Below are 26,062 nucleotides of genomic sequence, written 5' to 3'. Positions count from 1 at the left end.
ATATCAGCATGTGTTAGGGTTTAACTGACACACTGTGCTATGTTAATTGCAATGTGTGCCTAAACAGGAATATTTGTACACAAGCTTTGACCAAAAAGATGGGTGTCTGCTTATTATAAAAGGTATCAGTAAGGCTGAATAAGGTAGTAGGTTCTGCAGAAAAAAAGGGTATGCTTACAAAAGTGTGCTGTCAGGTAACTTTATATAAGCAACAGTACCTATGTCTTATCTTATTGTAACAAAGATGAGACAATTTCGCTTCAATTAATACACTAAATATCATCCAAATCTGACAGGATTGACCTTTCCAAACAATGCAAAACCTGTCATTGCACTACAATTAAGAAAAATTAATGAGGGTTGCACATCAAATGAATTTTCATTTCAAATTTTCTAGAACTTTTTAAAATGAAAAAAAAGATAGCCTCAGTTTTTAAGTTCTTTATCAAGTGTTCAAGACGGATGCGATATATACATCACTTCCTATTGCAAACACTGACTGAGATCTGCCTACAAAATTTTCACCAGGAGATCTGGATCTTTGCAGTTTGCATTTGAATCTGATTTATATGCAGGTAGTTAAATACTTCAACATTTACAATGAATATACATCAATATTTTGGTATATTTATGTAAATTCACTCACCCTAAGAACCACTATTTAAAATCATCATCTGTTTGAATTTCAACAATTATAAATGAAAAGTGATATGTAGTACCTTAGAGAAGCATTGCTTTCTACTTCTTAATTAAATCTAATAGACAGAAATATGAAAATGGAACACAAATATTCATTTATCTCCAAATATTTGTCATATAACAAAATAATGTGACAAAGTGAACAAGTGGAAAAAACCTACTGTATGGGGGTACATCCAAAGTCTTTTAATTCGTAGTTTAATGGCTAAGAATATTAATTGACTGTATTCTATAGTGATACTTTGACTATTAATTGACTGTATTCTATAGTGATACTTTGACTATTAATTGACTATTCTATAGTGATACTTTGACAATTAATTGACTGTATTCTATAGTGATACTTTGAATATTAATTGACTGTATTCTATAGTGATACTTTGACTATTAATTGACTGTATTCTATAGTGATACTTTGACAATTAATTGACTGTATTCTATAGTGATACTTTGACTATTAATTTACTGTATTCTACAGCGACAATCTGAATATTAATTTACTGTATTCTATAGTGATACTTTGACTATTAATTTACTGTATTCTATAGTGACAATCTGAATATTAATTTACTGTATTCTTTTTGTTATTGTTATTGTTGTAGGGTTTAACGCCATTTTTCAGCACATGATAGGCTATACATGGCGGCCAGTATTAATGGTGGAGGAAGAACCCGGAAAAACCCGGAAAGAACCACCGACCCACGAGAAGTACTGTATTCTACAGTGATACTTTGATTATTAATTTACTGTATTCTATAGTGACAATTTGAATATTAATTTACTGTATTCTATAGTGACAATTTGAATATTAATTTACTGTATTCTATAGTGACAATTTGAATATTAATTGACTATTCTATAGTAATACTTTGACTATTAATTTACTGTATTCTATAGTGACAATTTGAATATTAATTTACTGTATTCTACAGTGATAATCTGAATATTAATTGACTGTATTCTATAATGATATTTGAATATTAACTAACTATTCTATAGCGACAATTTGAATATTAATTGACTGTATTCTATTGTGACAATTTCAATATTAATTGACTGTATTCTATAGTGATACTTTGAATATTAATTGACTGTATTCTATAGTGATACTTTGACTATTAATTTACTGTATTCTACAGTGACAATCTGAATACTAATTTACTGTATTCTATAGTGATACTTTGACTATTAATTTACTGTATTCTATAGTGACAATCTGAATATTAATTTACTGTATTCTACAGTGATACTTTGAATATTAATTTACTGTATTCTATAGTGACAATTTGAATATTAATTTACTGTATTCTATAGTGACAATTTGAATATTAATTTACTGTATTCTATAGTGACAATTTGAATATTAATTTACTGTATTCTACAGTGATAATCTGAATATTAATTGACTGTATTCTATAGCGATATTTGAATATTAACTAACTATTCTATAGCGACAATTTGAATATTAATTGACTGTTCTATTGCGACAATTTGAATATTAATTGACTGTATTCTATAGTGATACTTTGAATATTAATTGACTGTATTCTATAGTGACACTTTGAATATTAATTGACTGTATTCTATAGCAACAATTTCAATATTAATTGACTGTATTCTATAGCGACAATTTGAATATTGACTATATTCTATAGCGACAATTTGAATATTAATTGACTGTATTCTATAGTGATACTTTGAATATTACTTGACTGTATTCTATAGCAACAATTTGAATATTAATTGACTATTCTATAGCGACAATTTGAATATTAATTGACTGTATTCTATGGCAACAATTTGAATATTAATTGACTGTATTCTATAGTGATACTTTGAATATTACTTGACTTTATTCTATAGCGACAATTTGAATATTGACTGTATTATATAGTGACAATTTGAATATTAATTGACTATTCTATAGTGACAATTTGAATATTAATTGACTGTATTCTATAGTGATACTTTGAATATTACTTGACTGTATTCTACAGTAATACTTTGAATATTACTTGACTATTCGATAGTGACAATTTGAAAATTAATGGACTGTATTCTATAGCGACAATTTGAATATTAATTGACTATTCTATAGCGATAATTTGAATATTGACTGTATTCTATAGCAACAATTTGAATATTAATTGACTATTCTATAGTGACAATTTGAATATTAATTGACTGAATTCTATAGCAACAATTTGAATATTAATTGACTGTATTCTATAGTGACAATATGAATATTAATTGACTGAATTCTATGGCGACAATTTGAATATTAATTGACTGTATTCTAAAGTGATGCTTTGAATATTAATTGACTGTATTATATAGTGATACATGTACTTTGACTATTAATTGACTGTATTCTATAGCGACACTTTGAATCTGGCACTAATAATGTGCTGAAAGTGCCAAACAATTTTTAAAAAATTGATAGCAAGATATATTGATCATAGGTGAATTTTAGATGTAAAGAAGAAGTAAATATGTGCTGCTACTAGGTTTTGCAATGCAAATAATCAAAATGGAAAGGCTATAGGATATCTACAAAAATATAAAGCTATTACCTCAAGCAATACTGTCACTTCAATGTTCTTTTAAAAACTAGTAAACACATTTGAGGATGAAACAAGTCGGCTCCAACTGCAAACAACATAGACCCAGATCTGCCAGTGCACTATGCTCTACCAGATGTGGGTCTATGCAGTTAACTATTAGATCCAGCTTTTATGTTAGTATATACAATCTGTAATTAACTATTTACGCCAATGTGTCACAGAACATTACTACCACTTTTGTTACATAAAGGCAGGTGCCCAAAGTGTCACAGAATATTACCGCCACTTTTGTTACATAAAGCTACATCTGGCAGATGCAACTATTTACTACTGCAAGAAATACACCCAAGTATGAAAAGTTTTGGACTGTGTTGTTCATGGAAGCATTAAAAGTGGACTGCCTAATAAAAGAAATTGCTTTATAATGTGGCATGCCTTCAAATGAGGCATTTTATACCAAATAATTTTACTATTAAGTGACCGTAACTGCCTCATTCTAAACATGTTTGCAAAATCTCTGGGAGTAGAAGAATAACAACCATTGCTGGTTATATAAAAAATATTAATTGTGATAAGTGAGTAATGATATATCTAACTGACAGATTTCAGTCTTTTAAAAAGCCATAAAAAATTAACAGCTATGTCATCAAGAAATAAAGATGAAAATTAAATGTTTTTAATATGCTGCAGGTCATCAAGATTTAACAAAAAGAAAAACAGTGATCAGAAAACTTGTATGGTTGTTCAATCCTACGATTTTGGGAATACAAATTTTGTAATGGAGGGCATAAAAATATTAATGCAATTTTACTGTTTATGCATTGCTGGAAAAGCACATCATAATCAACATCACTATTATGAATTCTCTGATACAGTGAATACCAAATTTGGACCCCCAAAGGCAACTTTAAGGATAAAATAATGATAATGAGTGCTTCATCCCTAAGAAAGCATCACATGAACCTTAAATCCTTTGTCAAAACAATGAATTGCTGTATTTGTCACTGTAAAGCACAATTAAAATCCTAAAATCCTCAAATGTGAGATTGTTATTCCTCATTCTGCATCATTTTAAGAAATTCTACAAAGTTATTTGATTAGACAGTTGAGCTCTTTTGTTACAAAGTGTGTCATAATGTCTGACCGCTAAAATTAATTTTTTTTACAGAAGGTCAGTTATGGATTGTCCTGCTGAATGATTTAATCAAGCCCGTATCAGATGTGTTAGAAAACTGTATCTGTCAATCATACAAATGAAAGCCACTCGTTGAAAAATTTAATTATACAGAGCATGTGTATAATGAAAGCTGAAGCTACAATGTGTTAATAATATTATCAACTTTGTTATTGAGATGGAAAGTAAACAAAAAAGTGGTCAAAGTTAGAACAAAAAGTTCCCTTCTTACATACAAGCATGATATAATTATCCTTCTCGCATACTAGGATGATATAATTACCCTTCTTGTGTACTAACATGATATATTTACCCTTCTTGCATATTAGGATGATATAATTACCCTTCTTGCATACTAGCATGATATAATTACCCTTCTTGCATACTAGCATAATATAATTACCCTTCTTGCATACTAGCATGATATAATTACCCTTCTTGCATACTAGCATAATATAATTACACTGGACAACAAATTTTTACAAAAGTCATGTTACTGAAATAAAATTAGTCAATTCTTATCAATTTTTATGTGCTGAACACGAATATGACAGTCAAATTGCAAAATTGGCTCTAGTTTTTTTGTAATCTGCAAGAAATTAATGTTTACATAACGAAATGCATTCCAATAGTAAAAGGTCAACTGTAATAGCCTACCTATAAAAAATCAAGTCATTGACTACATCTTAGATTTCTTCGCCTGTCTCTTGTACAGCTGTTCGGGAGCATCTCTGAGGAGTGTCCAGCAGTAGTCAGCCAGCATTGTAGTGGACCATTTTCCCTGGTATCTTTGTTCCATTGTTGCGATATCTTGATGAAAACGTTCGCCGTGTTCATCACTAACAATACCACAGTTGCTAGGAAAGAAATCCAAATGGGAATGAAGGAAGTGAATCTTTAGAGACATATTGCAGCCAAGTTTCTTATACTTCATCAACATGTCTTCTACTAGTTCCTTATAGTTTTCTGCCCTAACATTTCCGAGGAAGTTTGTAGAAACTAGGCGAAAAGCATTCCATGCTTGTTTCGCGTCACCTTCCAGCAAGTTGTTGAACCGGTCATCTTTGAAAAGCTCTCGAATCTGAGGACCCACAAAAACTCCCTCTTTAATCTTTGCTTCGCTGAGTCGAGGGAATTTTTCATGCAGGTATCGGAATGCTGGCAAAGTCCGGTCAATGGCTTTCACGAAGTTCTTCATCAAACCTAGTTTGATGTGAATGGGTGGTAGCAAGATTTTCTGAGCCTCAACCAGAGCTGGGTGTTGGATATTCTTCTCTCCAATGGCTACATTCTGCCTGTGAGTCCATTCCTTCCTCATGTAGTGCATTTCCCTTGCTCGGCTATCCCACTCGCATAAGAAACACATGTATTTTGTATATCCTTGCTGCAGTCCCATTAAAAGGGCAACTACCTTCAAATCACCACAGAGGTGCCAGCTGTACTTGTTATACTCAATGGAATTCAGTAGCTGCCTTAAGTTATCGTATGTCTCTTTCATGTGGACAGCATACGCTACTGGAATAGATGGAAGAATGTTTCCATTGTGCAAAAGCACAGCCTTGAGACTCAGTTTCGAAGAGTCCACAAATAGTCTCCATTCTTGTGGGTCATGAGTGATTTTTAAAGCATTCATGAGGCCCTCAATATCGGAACAGAATATCAGATTACTTTCCTTTCTGAAGAAAGGCTCCAATTGCTGGTGGCGCTTTCGATATGCAGTAATTGTGACATCTTCTTCTAGAAGATTCCATTGTTGGAGTCTTGATCCTAGCAATTCTGCCTTGTTCTTTGATAAGTCCAAATCACGAATCAGGTCATTTAGTTCTTCCTGTGTTATTCTGTGTGGGGTTGATGATGCACCACAGTGAAAATCTGGATCACTGCATGCTGATGGACCAGGAGAAGAACAGGTCGACTCACCTTTGTCTTCGTCAGATGAATCAAGAGAATATTCTGCTGGAGGTTCTGGAATAGGAAGTCCCTCACCATGTGGAACTGGTCTCAATGCAGACGGAATGTTTGGGTAGACTATTCTCGACTTCTTTCGCTTCGTTATTCCGCCGGAAAGAGGAGGAACCAAGCAGAAGTAACAGTCATTTAGGTGGTTGCTTGGCTCTCTCCACACCATTGGGACTGCAAACGGCATTGATGACCTTTTGCAATTCAACCACTGTGAAAGCTGTGTTGTACATGTAGCACAGCATATATGCGGAGCCCAAGGCTTGTCTTGGTCACCAACCTTGCATCCGAAGTAAAGATGATATGCCTTCTTCACTTGAGAATTGATACTTTTCTTCTGGTTGGCAAATGTCACTTCCCCACAAATATAGCAAAAATTGTCCGCGGTATTAACACACTTTCGAGGCATTACTGTTCTTTATTGTACGTAAATGGATAAAATAATAAGTTTTATGTAACAGTAGCTTGAACTGTCTCGCACGACGTCTAAAATATTTTAAATGCTGAACCTATCTGATTGGGCTTTATATAGTACACTGCTTACGTCAGCTTCAGCAGCCGCCTGGCATTAGTATAATAGGCCTACACATGTATAGTACACTGCTGACGTCAACTTACTTCAGCAGCCGCATGGCATTAGTATTGCATTGCATCAGAAAATGATGCAATCAACTGTGGATGATGTGAGCATGATGGTATTATGCAATGTTACATCATTATTCCGGATGTTGCTGCAGTCCTACTGGAGAAATTTACACAGTGAAACATAGAAAATGAGGTATATGAATATCTTCAAAACGAGAGCCAATACAAATTTTTCACGGTTATATTCGTGTTCGGCACACCAAAATACTACAGATTAGGGCCTTTTCAAGTCAGTAATGATTTCACTGTTGACCAGTGTTATCCTTCTTGCATACTAGCATGTTATAATTACCATTCTTACATACTATATGATATAATTATAAGTAAACCTTTTACAGAGTATATAGTAAAGAGAGATATCCAAGATTACTACTTTCCATATATGCTTGTTAAGTCCAGCCCAACTGCTAACAATAGTGACCCTGATTAGCTGTTGCATGATGTGCCAGCAATCAAAGTATATTTTGTTTATTCAAACACTTACCCCTAACAAACTGTATAGATCCAGATGCAATGACACATAATTTGCAATAGCAGGTCTGGTTCTGTGTAGACTGCAGTTGGATTGGACATGTATGTAAGCACATATAGTAATCCAAAACTGTTAATCCTGGTTTAGTACAAAGTTAAAAGTCATTCACATTGCATATATCGTGGTCAAAATGTTTAAAAAAATGTTCAAAATCCAACTGGACTCCATATTAATAATATTAAGCCACATATTAAATTCTGGTTTTAATTCACCCCGTCCTTCCAAATTACTAAACTGGCACTAAAATTAATGAATTGGATGGGACATGATGGATGTAAAGTGATAGTATGGAAGGATATGGGCGATACTGTGGGTCCCTTACACAGAACCATGCTATAATGAAGGGTCTTAAAGCTGGGTACAGCTGCATGTGTATGAGAGAACTTTTTGCATGTAACTTCAAGATTCTTACCACTTAGTCTAGATCTCATGCTTCCTATATAACAAACAAGATGACAATCAGAGTAAAGATGTAAAATCAACACAAAAAAAACAAAGGATAAGCTAGAAAGATGACTATGTCCTCTAATGATGGAAAGATAACTAAAAATGTAAAAAATATGAAGCAGTTTGAATCTGGCATGAAGCTGTCAGCCACATATCAATCTTAATGAAATTAACTAATTAAGTTAGTAAACAACTTTACACAAATATAAGTAATCTGTTGTCTTTAGTCTGTTATTTAACTTTTTAAGGCTGGAAATACAGTAAACACTGCAGCTGCTGAGGGTCTACACTAACAGCTGCATGTAATCAGTTACCACATAGGCTGGAAATACAGTAAACACTGCTGACAGCCACATATCAATCTTAATGAAATTAACTAATTAAGTTAGTAAACAACTTTACACAAATATAAGTAATCTGTTGTCTTTAGTCTGTTATTTAACTTTTTAAGGCTGGAAATACAGTAAACACTGCAGCTGTTGAGGGTCTACACTAACAGCTGCATGTAATCAGTTACCACATAGGCTGGAAATACAGTAAACACTGCAGCTGTTGAGGGTCTACACTAACAGCTGCATGTAATCAGTTACCACATAGGCTGGAAATACAGTAAACACTGCAGCTGTTGAGGGTCTACACTAACAGCTGCATGTAATCAGTTATCACATAGGCTGGAAATACAGTAAACACTGCAGCTGTTGAGGGTCTACACTAACAGCTACATGTAATCAGTTACCACATAGGCTGGAAATAAAGTAAACACTGCAGTTGTTGAGGGTCTACACTAACAGCTGCATGTAATCAGTTACCACATGACTGCTGCTTACTCTAGCATCTGAAGTGTGTCTGGAACCAGTGGAAATGAAAAGCAAACCTGACAATGGTACATTTTGCCATCAATTTACAAATATACTGGCTAGAATCATTAATACCAGTAAGTAACAATGTTAGCATTCCATCAATGATCCAAATATCCATACAATAAAATACAATTGATTTTCTCCGTTTAGATAATTTGTGTACTCATAAAAATTACAAATTCTGCTGAAAACTGCTGAGAAAATGATTATCTTTATTGTTGCCATTGTGTATTCATGCCCAGAAAGTACAATGATTATTTTGGTAAACCAGCTGCATAATATTTTTGCTTGCCAACAACAATTGTGTGCATGACAACATGTCAATGTTCTTTAACAATTAAAGAATTCTGGTTGCATTTTATTTCATTTGTTTGTAAAAAAAAATGAGAATCTGTTCATTATGTATAAGTACTGCCAACAGTGATAAGATAGAAACTGTCTATGAATGTGACCCAGTTCTAACATCAATAATGTTTCATAACACAAAACATAAAGATCATCCTAGACAACAGAATGTACATTCAATGTAATATGCATTGATTCATATTTTACCACTGAAAATCTAAAGAGAATCTATATTTTCCTTCAAAACTTCCAAAGTGATCTTGGGGCCCCAAGTAGCCAAGTGGTCTAAAGTGCTCACTGTTACAATACATTGCCATCTCATCTCTGTCTGCGTGGGTTCGAGTCTCAGATTCGGTCAATGTGAGTATGCAAGAAAGCTTGCTAGTAGTTTCTTGTGAGTCAGTGGTTCTTTCCGGGGGTTTTCCTGGGTTTTTCCTCCACCATTTATACTGGTTGCCATGTATAACCTATCTTGTGCTGAAATATGGCATTAAACCCTACAACAACAACAACCATCACCAAAGTGATCTTAATACAAAATCTTTAAATATTGCGATCATTGACCTGAATATGTAAAAAAGCAAAACCACTTCAACTGAGGAACTGAATTGTGGAATAACATTATTTGTACTCTGGCTACACGTACAAACTAACTGACTACATTCAACTAAGACTATAAGAACTTGAGAAACTCTTGTTGGAAATGTTAACCTTATCAGAAATAAATGTGATTTTACACTGTAACCCAGACTGTTCAGAACACAGTCAACTAATCAGCCCATTTTGTAACTTGACAGATTGTTGAACTGTAATAATAGTCACATGACCATAGCAACCAGACTGGATGTTATTCCATAAGGTGCATAAGTTGTGAAACAGAAATGTGCTGTATGGATTATTGACATGCCCCTGCAATAACTCATGAGCTCAGAGAAATACTGGAAAGTTTCTAAAAATGATCCATGCACTCATGTGTTTTGGATAGATTTGTCTGCAATCATTGCACTGCATAGTTTTGGGGTCGGATTTACTAGACAAAATAGTACAAGCTCAGAATGATACATGAATAATGTGCTGGTAGATCAGGGTCTACTCTATCAAATATTATAAGTTGTATAAATAATGAATATAGACCATGATTTGCCATCCTATTTCGCAAGGTCTCTGCTGTCCACAGTTGGACAACTAGCCAATATATGTATCCAGATGAACCTTGTACATCTCCAGTTATCTCTTCCAAACAAGATGGGGGAGCCCAAGTGGCTGTGTGGTCTAGAGCACTCACCGTTATGGATCATTGCCATCTCACTTCTGTCTGTGTGGGTTTGAGTCTTGGGTTCTGCCAATATGGGTATGTGTGAAAGCTTGCCAGTAGGTTGGTGGTTTTTTCTTGGGTTCCCCCCCATGTTCTTCCTCCACCATTTATACTGGCCACAATATATAGCCTATCTTGTGCTGAAAAATGGTGTTAAACCCTACAACAACTTCCAAACAAGGTTACTCTTTGGCATATTTTTTCTTCTTTAACAATGAACATTAACTAACAACTATACACAACCATTCACAGCAGGTTGTCAAATGACACATACAATCAAGTCATTCTGATACGGTATGAGAAGACTTAAATGAAATCCCTCTTCCTATCTAAAAGTATCACACTCTTTCTATGTCACAGCTATGCAACCACTTCATATAAAATCCATTTGAAGTTATGTCTTTTTTTAATTAAGTGTATGGAGAAAGCACGCCTTTAACTTTTTATTCATAAAAAATAAAAAAAGAAATTTACAATAAGACGGAAGCTTCACTAGTGACTATATTTCAAAGTTCATGTAACAAAAAGGTACATACAACAAGACTTGAACTTCCTAAATCAGGCTATGGTAAATTCATTTTAAAAACAGTTCAGCCTTCTTGCCTGCTGGTTAATCTTGGTGATTAAAATTGTTGCAAAATTTTCAGCACCTAAGGAGGTACCTAAGGAGGTACTAAAGTTTGTCTTATTCTTCATCCAACTGATAAAGGCAGGTTATGTTCAACAAGAAAGCTCACAAACAATGCTTCAACACTGGTAGCATGCAGACTTGAGTAGGTGGCTAAAAGTACTCCAAAAATGAAACTTCTGGGGGTGCTATAGCAGTGTGCTTTTTCAGATCGTTCTTTCACATCCCCACAGGGGCTCGTATCATTGCTTACAATTTATCTGTCATACATGTACTATATAATATTATATAGTACATGTATGACAGGTAAATTGTAAGCAGCGATGAACCTCTGTGCACATTCCCAATTGTAAAATTCTCAGCACCCTACTGTGCGAAAAGTATAATGTACATCGATGTTTGATGGCTGAATACTAGGCCAAATTTTGGTGCACTCCATTCTATACTTTTTGTGGAATACAAATCTTTTTCCTTGGAGGTGAAAACATTTTAACTGCAGTGTAGCTTAATGGTATTAATCCGAAAGATAAAACATCGAATGGTGAATGATTAGTGGTGTCGCCACATGCGCAGAAAACTGAACTCAAGCAAATTATGACACATGCTAATCTTTCAATCTAAAAAATTCCAACACTCGAAAAAGCTGTCTTCATGTAGTTTCCCAACCTCTGTGTACTTTCTGCTACCAATGTGCTTCCTCGCATGGTCCCTGCCACCATGCCCAATGTGTAAATTTGTGGCACACTATGTACAAAAAGCATGATGCATATTGGTATTTGATGGCTGAATGCACAGCAAATGTATTCCAAACAAAAATTCACTTTTTGTGCAATACATTTCGTTTTCCTTGGTGGGGAAGATGTTTTCAAGATGCTGAATGGTAATTCAAATTGTTGTTGGTGGTGCATGCACAAAGAAAAATTCTGGTTAGGCCCCGGTTTCTTTCAAAAGCATTTGTCAAACTGCTCTTATACATATAGGATAAAATACGCTAAAATGCTTGCTACCTGGCCAACTGTACCAATCGGCTATAGTTCTACTAATATTGTGACTAGCAGTACCGGACCATTTCAGCAATGGCTGATATCACGACTAGCACTTAAAGAGAAAATTTAAAATAATTGCTAATGGGGGAATTCATTATTTTTTTGCATGCAGCATGAATCGCTGTAGAAAGTCGTGAAATTCATGCCAAAATCATGAGGGTTGGCAGCTCTGAGCATATATGGTAATTCTTACAATAAAACTAACAAGTGTGACTGATGGGTGCTGGTTTCTTCATGATCCATCTATATCTACAACAGGTAATGTGACCCTGAAGGCAACTGTGTTTGAAGTAAATGTGAACCCTGATCTACAACAGGTAATGTGATACTGAAGGCAACTGTCTTTGAAATAAATGTGAACCCTGATCTACGACAGGCAATGTGACCCTGAAGGCAACTGTGTTTGAAGTAAATGTGAATCCTGATCTACAACAGGTAATGTGACCCTGAAGGCAACTATGTTTGAAGTAAATGTGAACCCTGATCTACAACACGCAATGTGACCCTGAAGGCAACTGTGTTTAAAGTAAATGTGAACCCTGATCTACAACAGGCAATGTGACCCTGAAGGCAACTGTCTTTGAAGTAAATGTGAACCCTGATCTACGACAGGCAGTGTGACCCTGAAAGCAACTATGTTTTAAGTAAATGTGAAACCTGATCTACAACAGGTATTGTGACCCTGAAGGCAACTGTGTTTGAAGTAAATGTGAACCCTGATTCAAAAGTCCCTTGAAAGGATTGATGCTCTACTGGCTGAAAAGAGTTTCCAGGAATTCAAGATAAGACCATTTCCTCCTTTTCACTGCCGAGTATTGAATCCATCATTGATATTCTTCTGCAATTACAAGATTTTCAAAGTAGCTCCTGTTGAATACATATTGGTTGACAGCTTGGCACTGTTGCATACATACTGGTTGTCAGCTTAGTAGAAACTTCATGGTGGCATAGCCATCTGCTTGGAGATTTAGAGATAATATTTTCAAGCTGTGACTTTCCATTCAGGAGTAGCAAGAACAAGAATTTCACGATGTCTGCTGTGGTGGTCATGCTGGGCATCAGACTGGCACCATTTTCATATAAGACCAACTGGACCTCGTAAGTCTTCTGGTGAAAAGCCCACATCAGTATAAGTTTCTGTTCAAGAAGAGTTGTAACAAGATTTTTTAAATGGCTGCCAGGTATTGGAAGACTACCATGGTCATAATGGATGTCAGATTGGCTCCATTTTCATTTAGGACCAACTAGACATCATAAGAAGTCTTAGACTGAAACCCCATGTTGATATAACCAAGAATTTTAAGATGGCTGCCATGGTGGTTATACTGAATTTCCAATCTGCTCTATTTTCATTTAGGCCCTACTAGACATCATGGGAAGTTGTTTAATGAAAATCCCATGATGATATTACTATCCATTCAGGAGCAGAAGTGGTAATAACATTTTCAAGATGGCCAATGTTGTGGCCTTACAGGATGTCAGAGCAGCACCATTTTCATAAAGGACCAACTATACAATGTGTGTGTAAAATTTAAAGGCAATTCTGCAAGTAGTTTATGATAAGCAGCAGGAACAAACCTGTGCAAACAAATGTTGGACAACAGAACAGACAGAAGACATCTTCAGTACATAGACTGGAACTACTTTGTTATGCAACTGAAATGTGACTTCAGGCAGGTCACTCTGACTGTTGGACTTCTTTATCTTTTCAAACCTATCTAAGAAAGTTGAGAATAGTTTAAATTATCACATGGCAAATACAATGAAACAGGATTAGCTAATGATAATAGAAGGGGTAGGGGTGGGGGATAGCTGATACAAGGGCAGAGTAGGGGCTCAAAGTGAAACTCAAAATACCTGAACCAGTGCTGGTCTGGCTATTATCTGATGTTGTGCTAACTTTGGTTCCAAGTGGCGATCGAGAGTAGGAGGGATTTCTGGTAAGAATCATCACACCGTCATCTGAAATACTTCCATTACGTGGCTTGTATGGTGAGATGTTGGAGGGTCGTCTGCCACTATCTTTGCCATCTTGCTTGAGAGGTGACACTTCCTCATTTTCCTTGTCATTCTAAATAGGAGTAAAACAAAAAGGATAAATGCTCAAACATTATTTCTATCATTTGTGCTATCAAAGTTTCAAACAATATGACGAAAAAAATCACAACATCCTTTCTTACTTGTGCAACTGTAGCTATTAGAAAAAAAAGTGCCCATGTTTTACAATCTGCTAATGCATGTAAAATCATAGAGATTAAAAAATCTTTACCTTGGTTGCAGACATAAGTTCAAAACTTGTACACCAAATAATCTCTGTGGCATAGATGATAACTTTAGGCCTGCTGAAGGCTCCTTGGCAATTGGAACATGGACTTTTCTGCTGGCAATAATCTTTGATATCCTATGATGTATAGATACATCACACAATGGGGTATTCCAACAAGTCGTTCTTTGCCATTTTTTATTTATTTTTTACATTACAGGCCAAGACAGTTAATAACCACAGAAGCTAGAATACAGTGGTGGATGGTCTATACCCAGGCACTTCAGCGAAAAGTTCATCCCCTGCTACACAGATAGGTGGTCAATTCTGTTTACTTTTATTCAATAACAAGTGTACTGAAAACATCTTATGCAATCAGTTGATAGAAGGATTTTATGTTTTGAGATGCCAGAAAACCAGAACTTCTACAACGTGGACTATCTGCTTGGATTTTCTGCTGCACAAGTTGTTGTCTGCCATGCCAGCTATGTCAGTAACTTTTTCAACAACCTGTTGGTCTAACAATGTGGTGAATTCCTTGAAAATGGCAAACACCCCATCACACACAATGACACAGTATAAAAGAATACTGTTTATGAAGCAATAAAATGGCTTTATAAAACAAAATCTGTACATGGACTGCAATGATGTGGTTTTAGTCAACCAGCTTATTTAACAATTTGTGTCTTCAGTAGCACATTTATGTAAGAGAAACCAATATCTGAAGTAAAGTATATTTCTTTAATAATGCTTAGCTTATCATTTACTAGTGGTCCTCTCTTAACCCCCCCCCCCAATATATTTTGGCTTGTGTTAAAAGTCTGCTTACCATGATAAAAGATGAGTGATCTCCCCTTGGAAAGAGGGACTACTAGAAGAAAGAACTGGAGATGGTGCAAGTAAAGTCCTCCCTATGAGGACTAGAACCACTGTAGAGTCCTCATGACCGAAAGGTAAAGATGGGCTGATGAGACATTGGATGGGAGATAAGAGAAACACAGACTCTCCCAATGTTTGTGAGAAAATTCAACCCCACCTACAGAAGTCCTGAGAAGGAATGAGGTTGGACTTCTCTAGGCTTGGAGCAAGCCTGAAAGTGGTCACTGTGGACCAACAAAGGAACAAGTTCTTCAAAAGGGAATCTCTAAGGACACAATTTACCCACCAGTCATCTAAATACTGAAATTATCCCCATCACAAGTCCAATTGGAAGAGCTTGAAATTGGAATGCCTCCTGGCTAAGGCATTTCCTACGTGGGGGTAAGATAGAGATGTAAAGATATTCATTCATCTTGAAGATTTTTAGAAGACCACCCACATGGAGGGCATTATAGGATTGCTGATTCAAACAGAGGTCTCCATCCTGAAGCGTTCAGAAGAATCTTGTTTATAGTGGAATTGTTGATGAGTTGAAATTTCCTGCCTGTTTTCAAGACAAGAAAAATCAGGGAATAATAAGTCAGAGACCAGTCTTTTATTAGCCCGTTTTGCAAAAGGGTGTGTATCAGCTTTAACCAGTGAAAGATATGGGTCCATGATAGTGGAGGCAGTTCCCTGAATTGAAGTTGATAGCCCTTCTATAAGGTTGTAAGGACCCACACATTGTAATGCTCAACCCCTATCATTGGAGCAATGATTGAGAAAACAAGTTATAAAAGCACTACTTGATTACAAAGGTGCAAAAAACATAAAAAATCTACCAAGAGAGTTTAATTAACACACAAATGTAGCAAGGACAAAGGGATTAAATCATACACTACAAAACTAAAACTGAATTGCCAAAACATCTTTAAACTTGAAACAAAGACAATTTTTCACCAAGCAAATTTGTGCACATCTACCATATACAATCATCCAAGGAAAAGGGGATGAGAATTCCATATGGGTTTATAATGTGGGAGTTGGACTGGAACAGTGTAAATTCTGTTCTAGTGCTCCAGAACATTAAATACTGTAGCTACTATCTGAAATTTTCATAAGGGACCCATTTCTGGATTTTTTGTTGTTGCCCTGAACCACAAATTTAAATACCCAAGAAAAAATTAGCCATGTAGAAGGATGACCAGGCCCCTCCCCATTTCTTATTGTGTTTCATTTCAGGAGATTAACAAAGCTGTTAGTATCTGATAAATTATTGTCAATAATCTGGTGATAAAATATTAGCTTTTACATGTTTGTTTTATTTAACCCTTTTGGAAAAAGAATTATAAAGCATTTTATATTGTTTCAATGCACATGTGTTTATAAGGTATCTAGTATCAAGCAGCTGTAATTTCCACTCAATGTCTTAAATCAATATCTGAAAGAAGTATGGAAAGAAACGAGAAAAAGCAAAGGTATTCAAAAACCAGTAATAGAAAAATGAAGGAAAGAATAATAAAAACACTATTTATGAAAATTACATTTAATACTTGTTCAAATCAATCCTTCATTTGAGTACACCTGTTGATGAAAAATTTGAATCTTCCTGAAAGCACATTTCATTTTATCCATGTATTTTTAATCCAACAGAACTTTAAAATACTACAACTATTCCTTGAAGTATGATTATTAATGAAACACTATACATATACTAATTATGGCAGAGTAATTAAGCTCTTACTTTAAAGATTTTCAGACGAAGTCATTGTAATAACATCATGTCAATCAAGTCTCATGATACACACAAATACTTGTCAGGTAAATAATCCCCAAATGGCAGTATTAAACAAGTCCTGCTTTCTCAAAACCACTAATAATCAGATAAATAATCCCCAAATGGCAGTATTAAACAAGTCCTGCTTTCTCAAAACCACTAATAATCAGATCCAAGCTTTCACTCATTTTCATGTGAGCTGCAATTATCCAGTCAGCTTGAATTGAGGTTTTAAGGTTCACTACTAAAGTACAATGAACATCTTCCTTTTCCATGACTGCCTCGATGATCTTTTTGGCATACCAGTTTTGCAAGTGTGATTTTAATTCATTTTTGTACCCTTTATTTATTGTCAAGTTGAGTGGTTTATGATGTCTGTACATGAAGCAGGCACAAGCAAAGGAGTGATTCCAACGTCTTTCAATTTATTCAGCATCTTCATCTTCATATTTTGGTGGGCTCTAAACACATCAAATGTTGCCAATGCATGCTGATAGCACTGAGTGAGCAAGGGGGAACCAGTCACGTTTCTTCACATACAGAATGATGATATTATCCACATAGCGAATCATAGATTCCTCTTAACTCCTGTGCAAGTCTGTTTGATTCCCTTCCCAATGGTTAGGGATAACTACACCCTTTGGAAGGCATCTGTGTGTGTATGATTTGGACTTTTAACGCAGCTTTAACAATTTTTCAGTCATATCACTATGATGTCTGCAGTATGGCAGTTTATAGCAATGTCTAGCACTGGGGCATCATGCAGCAGACATGTAGCATGATGTCCCACCCAGTCAAATTTATCCTGAACACCAGGCCCACCAGTCCTAACACTAACCTTTTAATGCTGAGCGCCTAACGAGGCAGCTGTTAGTACCATTTTTTAAGTCTTTGGTATGACTCAGTTGGGGTTTGAACCCATGAACTTCCGCATCCAAGGCGTACGTTCTAACCTTGACAGGCATCTGATAATCTTCCCTGCATAAATGAGATGTGGGGGAAGAAAGGTACCATATGTTATTTTGTAAAACTAACCTGCCTCTATTCTTGACATAGAGCACGGAAACTGACACTTGCTTAGATCCGCAGACTTCCATCTTCCAGTCAACACATGGTACAAACTGGCACCAAAATAATATATGGAGTAAAATCCAGCATTGTTTATATCTGACTGCCATACCTTTTAAATGGCTCTATGAACAATCATCTCCATAAACTGCCTCTAGGATGTGTACTAAGTAAGCCTGTTAACTGCTAGGATGAGTACTAAGTAAGTCTGTTAACTGCTCATAAAGTCTACAAGTTACATGCATAAATCACATACACGTGACAAAAACGACAAGTCAGATCAGGAAAGATCAAGAGATTTCCAAAATTTGTTCAGGAGTATTCACCTCAAAAGTTAAAGGATTTTCATCTACCATATATACTCGCGTATAAGCCCGTTTGCGTATAAGCCGACCCCTCCAAACTGAATTGGTAAAGCTGTTATAAAGTGCATGACCTGCGTATAAGCCGACCCATAATTTCTCGACTACTGGTACATCACAAGATGCACAAAGTGAGTTCTGAATACGTTTATTTAGGCAAATCACATTATTAAATAAAATGAAAGTAAGAAAGCTAATTTATATGTTGAAATAAAAACAATTCTAAAGTGTTAAGTCTTAATGGAAATTTAATTAATCCTCATTCAAAAATTATGAATTATAAAAGTTCTATCACTTTTAGAATCCTTCAAAATCTGGCTCTGTATCAGACTCGCCAAACAGTTCACGAAACTCGGCTTCTGTTATGGGCATGCTTTCATCATATACGTCGTCATTGTTGTCATGGTCATCCGATAGTGTGTTGTTCTCCTTCTCGCTCACCTCGTCATTGTCGGATTGAAATATAGCATCATCATCTGTTCCATCCATGGCATTGTCGATACAGCACTTCCTGAATGATTTTGCAATCATTTCCGATGGAATTGAGTCCCACGTTTCTTTTACCCACTTGGCGACCAAATCGATGTCCGGCCTCATTAAATTCCCACCTTTTGTCATTTTCACAGCCCCTGAATAAACCCATTATGCCCACATCTTTCATAACTTGTCCTTAAAAGGTTTGTTAAGGCAGACATCAAGAGGTTGTAACACTGACGTTAAACTTCCTGGTATCACAGCCAGTGTTGTTTTCATTTTCTTTGCGGCCTTTTTTACTTCATCGGTCTTGTGTGCATGAAACATATCCCATACAAGCATTGAAGGTTTCCGAAGAATTGCACCTGGTCTCTTGTTCCACTTTCGTCCATCCATCCCTTTTGCTGTGCATGAACGATGACACCAGCAGGAAATTTCATGCTTTTCGGCAGCGTCTTCCTTTTAAAAATGATGACAGGAGGCAGCTTTGATCCATCAGCTAAACAGGCCAATACAACCATGAAATGCGTTTTTTCATGGCCGGTCGTTTATATCAGAATAGTTTTCTCACCAACAGCATCGACTGTTTTATTGCTTGGTAAGTCAAAGGTCATAGGCGTCTCATCCATATTTCCAATTTGTGATAGTTCAAATGAGCACTCCTTTCTGCGTTTAATGATGAACTGTTGAAATGACTCAATTTTTTCTTCCAAGTCTTTTCGTAGCTTTTGTGCTATCTTCATTCGCTGTCTGAGGCACAAACCATTCCGGTTCATAAAACGAGAACACCAGCCGGCTGATGCAACAAATTTTGAATCTGCCAACTTATATTTATCATTTTTCGCCATCTGCATAGCACGTAGACGAATTGCAGTTCGTGTGACAATGTATCCATTTTGTCGATGTTCACTTACAAAATCACTGAATTCTTTCTCCCATTCAGGGAAAGAGGCAATCCCAGTCCGACGAGCCTTCTTGGATTTTGGCATTTCTTCTAATGCTACTTTGCTTTTCCGCCATTCCCGTACTTGCTTCTCGTTCACAAAAAATTTGCGTGCTGCAGCACAGTTGTTATTTGCTTTTGCATGTTCAATAACTTTAAGTATGGATGCTGCATCATAAGCAGAACGCTTTCTTTTACTTCCAACACTATTCATTTTATCTGACTGAATTGAATATAAACTTCTAGAGAGATTAAACTGAAATAATTTCTTATAGTGGTAGTATACTATTTATATACCTTATCCTGTAATTATTTCCATGTGTGGTTGGTTATCAATTTGTATTTGATAATTATTTATCATTGTTGTTTATTTGTGGGTTTTTTTAAAACTATCGGTAGTGTGATTCAATTGATCAAAATATGATTGGTTTCAGCATGGACATTATTCAAGTATTGTGACAGTTTATAAATTTGAGCAGAAACCATGTCCACTACCATATCTCATTAAACAATACATCTGAGAGTCAGCATTATTAGTAAAGTCATTGGCATTGTGCAACAAAACAAACCTATTATCCCCGAGGCATTTACCACAGATTAAGCATATGGTAGCTATTGTACAACACTCTACCGCTAACAAACCACTTTGCTTTACAAACAACTAAACAACAGTAGTATATAAACTGTGGCTGCCGATTACTTCTAAAACACCTGTCAAAGAAATCCCACAAATTATATTGTTTTACAATTATTCACGCTGACTCGTACAATGTCCTGTTATTTACCCTTCCTAAGCGTGCACGCAACAAACCCCTATGGAGCCTCTCACTATTGTTCCTTTCAGACTATCATACATGTATTTCTACTCTCGATCAAAATGTTTGTCGTATATACCTTCAGTATCGTAATTCTTTTATTTTTTTAACGTAGATTCTTTCCATATTTACACTGAAATAAGCTAGCGTGCATTTGTACAATACCGTAGAGTTTAATGATTACTGATTAGCTGAGGGTTAAATACTTGACTGGAGATTACTAATATGGCGGTTCTTTTGGAAAATACACGTACCACTGTGGCTCAAATAACACATATGGCTGCATTTTCTGGTGGATGGACAGCTGTCAAATAGACGTCAAGTATGTTAAACATGTTTTTCATTCATTATCCTACCACTTAAGTTAGAAAAAAAATATTTGTTTCACTTCACGACGGCACAAATCTTATGAGCCATGTGGCATCATTAGGCATGTGATCTCATCTTGGGCAATCAACAGAAACAATAAATACTGGAAATCGTGGGAAAAAAGCATTAAAAATTTCAGACTTGGACCTTGGCCCGCAGATAAGCCGACCCCCCTTCTTCCAGGCCTTATTTTTTTCTTAAATTTTTCGGCTTATACGCAAGTATATACAGTACCTGATTTCCACATGCAAATGAACAGAAATTACAACTAGGGAACAATTTTAATTTTTTTAAATATCAATATACACACATCAAATCAGATCAGTCCTTTCACAGTAACTTGTTGCCATTCATACTCTTCACAAGCATTTTTAGCATTTCTTAGGAGATCATTGCCTGCATTATATTAGGGGCAGGCATCATCACTTGCCTGGATGGTATTAGTGGCAGGCATCATCACTTGCCTGGATTATATTTGTGGCAGGCATCATCACTTGTCTGGATTATATTAGTGGCAGGCATCATCACTTGTCTGGATTATATTTGTGGCAGGCATCATCACTTGCCTGGATTATATTAGTGGCAGGCATCATCACTGCTGATTTTAACACTTGGGAGATCTATTATTACTGGATCCAGATTTCCTCCAAGTCCACCTCAAGTTTTTCTCAAAAGAAAATGTCCTTTTTACTGTCTTCTTTGGAACAGAGCAATGATAGCTGCCAACTCCAGGGTACAAAAATACTGACTGCTTATGACAGAAATACTGATTTTCAGGAACAAATACTGATTTTTAAAACTTAAATGCATATGTAACTGTTTACAACAGGAGCAGGACATTACCCCCCCATCAATTACCCCCCTGCCATTACCCCACCCAACATATTACCGACTAGCCATTAGCATCATTTAGACATACAGATACAAAATCGAACTAAAGCAAATACGACGAATTTAATTAAAGTGTACAGAAACACAATCTGATAATCCGTGCTCAATCTATACTATTGTTTTGTCTTCAGCTCACTGAATAAAATTTGAGCAGAAATGGTTTCTAATTAAGTGTACACAAACACAGTCTGATTAGAGTATTGGCTTCACAACAATACGCAGGGATAGATGTACAAGGATGTTTTTATCATTTTTCTCAGAGCATATACCGAAAAGTATAAGCTCATGGATTTCAGGAAAGATATCAAGATGATTCAGAATTTGCAATGTCAGTTAGAATGGTAGCTGCTTTGGCTTTTGTGCCACTTTCTTACACTGTGCAGGTTTTCGAAGAACTTCAAGAACTTACAGAAGATGACGACATGAATCAATTGTTAGATTATTTTGAAGATAACTACATTGGCAGAAGAAGACGCTGAAGCCGAGCTAATCCTGTCTTTGTTCCTCAAGTTTGGAGTGTACACAGCCGTGTTCAAAATGAATTACCTCGCACTAACAACAGCGTTGAAGGTTGGCATCAAAAAATGCAAGCTGCCGTTGCTGCTGACCATCCAAACATTTGGAGCTTTTTGACAATCCTTCAAAGAGAGCAATCATCCTTGAACGTGATAATTTCTCAGCAACTTGGAGGACATCCAGCGGAACCAACTCAAAAGAAATATCGTGACTGCAATGCTTGGATTATGAACATTGTTAATGACTTTGCTAATAGAGAGCACTTAGAATACTTGCGAGGGATTGCACATAACATTCTGCTGTAATCTTATAAATATAACATATTTTATGGTAATATAACATTATGATATGATGATTTTACTATTGAATATTCCAGGACAAGTATATGTTTTCAAGGCTGAGATTCATTTACTAAAATAAAAATTTAAAATAAATTCTTTTCAAATTTATTTTAATTTATTATTTACTCTTGGGATATAACAATTATATACGGGGGTGGGGGTAATGGCAGGGGGGTAATATACCGGGGCTAATTTCCTAGACCCATTTACAACATCTACAACCAACATTAAAAAAGGACAATAACTTAGTTAATTATTTAATGTCAAAAATACATGTGTATGCTTCGTGCTAAAAAAAATCCAATACCCTAATGCCCAGGGCCCCTCTAATTTTAGATTGGGCCCATCCTGTATTTTAAGTGAGGTGCCCATCGGGCTTGTTGAAAAAAAATATTCATTTGCCTGAGAAAACTTTGATCATGCTGATGAAATGTGTAAATGTGTGTTTACATACCTGCTACATAACAAGGCACAATCTAAAATCAGATCACCACTGTCCAACATGAAATTGAGATCCGATTTTAATTAGATTGAAGCATGGCATGTCATGCTCAAAATACGATTTTATACTTCCAAACCCCATGACTGAGTCGTATTTCAAGGAAAGACAATTTTCAGTAATCTTCACAAAAAACAGTATATGCCCATTACATGCAATACGTATAAACAGTAAGAGCTGATGTAAATAAAACTATCCATTGGACAGTTTAAAAAGCAGCAATTAAAGACTAAGAGGTCAGGTATAAACCACCATTTCACATATTACTTAAATGGCTGACCATAAAAAGTGTGATGTGTTTGAAGGCTGCAGTGGGTGAACCCACTGTGCTATTTTGCATAGGTAGGATCAGGAAGTGGAACAACCCATTACAGATCAATCAAGGAGATTCTAGATGTGTGTACAAGAACAAAAGAATGAGAATGTTAACCCTTTACCTCATACAAGCATCTTTGGACGCCTCTACTCCATTCGCATGGAAGCGCCTTTTGACGCCTCTGCAAGATTCGCATAGAAGCGCCTTTTGACGCCTGCTGTAAATATCAGCCATTTTGAGCTAGTTTTTGTAGCGCCACCTTCGGGGAAAACCCCCCTATTACATACTACATTCATTTCTGCGAATGACAATTACGTCAGATCACGTGGTCGCTATTCATGCACTGGTCGATATCTGCTATTTAAAGTAACTGGGTCGTAACCTCCACTCTTCATTCAGTACGTACGAAGTTTTCACGATTAGAATAGCAACCACGAAAGATTCAATAAATTAGGTAAAGGCTCTGATATTAATGTAGGCAGCAATTAGTTTTTATAAATTATCAAATTCAGATGACTTAGTGATATAGACGCACACGAAAACCTTGTAAATTTCAAGTATCGGAAATGGCAGCTACGGTTGGTCACGCGGCCTCACGGACATGACGGTGAACGAGTTCTCTCAAGATTTTGAAGCACATTAAAAAATTCTTCTGTGGAAAATAATCACACAGCTATAACAATCGGACATTACTCTTAAATTTTTCCACATATAATATATGTGTACCAAAAATGTAAAATGGTTAAAATTGATGTTAAACGTAACAACATTACATTGCTTAACAATTCACAGGCCGATTTCATTCAGTACTTACGAAGTTTTCACGAGAAGAATCACAACCATGAAATTATCAAATTCAGATGACTTAGTGATGTAGACGCAGACGAAAAACGTGTAAATTTCGAGTATGGGAAATGGCAGCTACGGTCGGTCACGTGGCCTCACTGACATGACGGTGAATGAGTTCTCTCTAGATTTTAAAGCACATTAAATATTCTTCTGTGAAAAATAATTACACAGCTATAACAATCGGACTTTACTCTTCAATTTTTCCATATATAATAGATGTCTACCTTAAACGTTAAATGGTTAAAACTGCTGTTAAACGTAACACCACTACATTGCTTAACAATTCACAGGCATGCCTATGTGGATGCGGTCTGCTAGGTAACAGGTGTTCTATTTATAGCGTGCTGCACTTTGTCACTATGCTCTATGAGGTAAAGGGTTAAAGCCAGATGTATTATACTTTTGACAAGTTTGTGAATAGCAGCAACATTTCTTTTAAGTCAGATTTTGCTGCGTGTATAGAATGTAAAGCATGACTATTTCAGTTGTCGGAATAGAGTTCAAGTATAATTAATTTTTTAAGCCAATTTTAGGACAGAATTAGCTATTAGCAAAGCCCAACAAAAATAAATTTCATTATTCTTGGTTGATGGAGTTTTACTTGTGAAGCATGCCAGCGTAGCGATGAACACTAATTACACTTGCATTACCTTCAAACCCCTTTGAACCCTATTTAATTTATATTCAAACTGTAGCATACAACATTGTTTGATGATATTAAAAAAGGGGAAATTAATGGCATGTAAAAATTGGAGTCAGGGCTTGTAGAATTTCAGCCAGGGCTTGTGAGTTTATGTAAGTCACAAGCCCAGGACCTGTGTCTCACAAAATTTCTTTGAGCACTGAATGCTGTTTATAGAAGCCTTTTACTCACCTTGGATTTCATTTATTATCAATTCCAATGTACCATCTTTCATTCATGATCTGAATTCTGCGATTGTTTTTTTTTCAACTGAACTAAAAATCCTCTCACAATCAGCATTAGGGTATGGTAAAGAAATAAGTCCTAAATAAAATAATTGAAATGATTATAAAAAAAGTCTCCACATGAATTCTTCTTCAGAAAGAATTTGATATTGGAACGATCTTAATTCTGAGAAGAAACTATGAATGACTTGAAATGAGATGCTTTGGTCAATAATTAGGATGGTGCTGTACAACTTAATAGTACAACAAAATAAACTACTAAGACGGGAAATTTTCCTCTATGATGAAGATGGTATTAAATTCATTGAGAAAATTGATGCAATATACTTTCCTCATGACGAAAAAAACTTGTTGGATCACTCAGACTTGAGAATTGGCAAGGCCTCTGAACAAGTATGCTGACAAGTGATGGGATTATGTGACATTTACAATATCAATCATACCATTCTAGTCTGACCTTTACCTTGGTAAAACGTTAGCACTTTTAGTACTAAACCAAACCCCACAAAACCTTTTTACTTTGGGGGCTGGATCTTCATAGTAGTGGAAGGACTCCTAATTTATTATGACTGAGTAATGT

The 26,062-nt window shown here is 35.7% G+C and overlaps 1 protein-coding gene across 6 annotated transcripts in view; it reads right to left on the bottom strand.

Annotated features, from left to right (window-relative positions):
- Positions 1-26,062, bottom strand: part of LOC149804253 (1-phosphatidylinositol 4,5-bisphosphate phosphodiesterase beta-1-like) — a 292,443-nt gene that overhangs the window by 37,792 nt on the left and 228,589 nt on the right. For 5 of the 6 annotated variants that reach the window (XR_016415204.1, XR_016415202.1, XM_089938161.1 and 2 more), the window contains 2 exons: positions 14,072-14,285; positions 7,986-8,009 (listed from right to left, as the gene is read on the bottom strand). Coding sequence is in view for 4 of the 6 variants with exons in the window: in XM_089938161.1 (XP_089794287.1) it covers positions 7,986-8,009; positions 14,072-14,285 (238 nt within the window). In the remaining 2 variants the exon portion in view is untranslated. The remainder of the gene's footprint in view (positions 1-7,985; positions 8,010-14,071; positions 14,286-26,062) is intronic. The other variant, XM_089938176.1, reaches the window with a different exon arrangement.

Source organism: Sinohyriopsis cumingii, chromosome 2 (genome assembly GCF_028554795.1).
Source record: "Sinohyriopsis cumingii isolate HCF-2022 chromosome 2, ASM2855479v2, whole genome shotgun sequence".
NCBI lineage: Eukaryota > Metazoa > Mollusca > Bivalvia > Unionida > Unionidae > Sinohyriopsis > Sinohyriopsis cumingii.
This window is presented reverse-complemented; position numbering and strand designations above follow the sequence as displayed.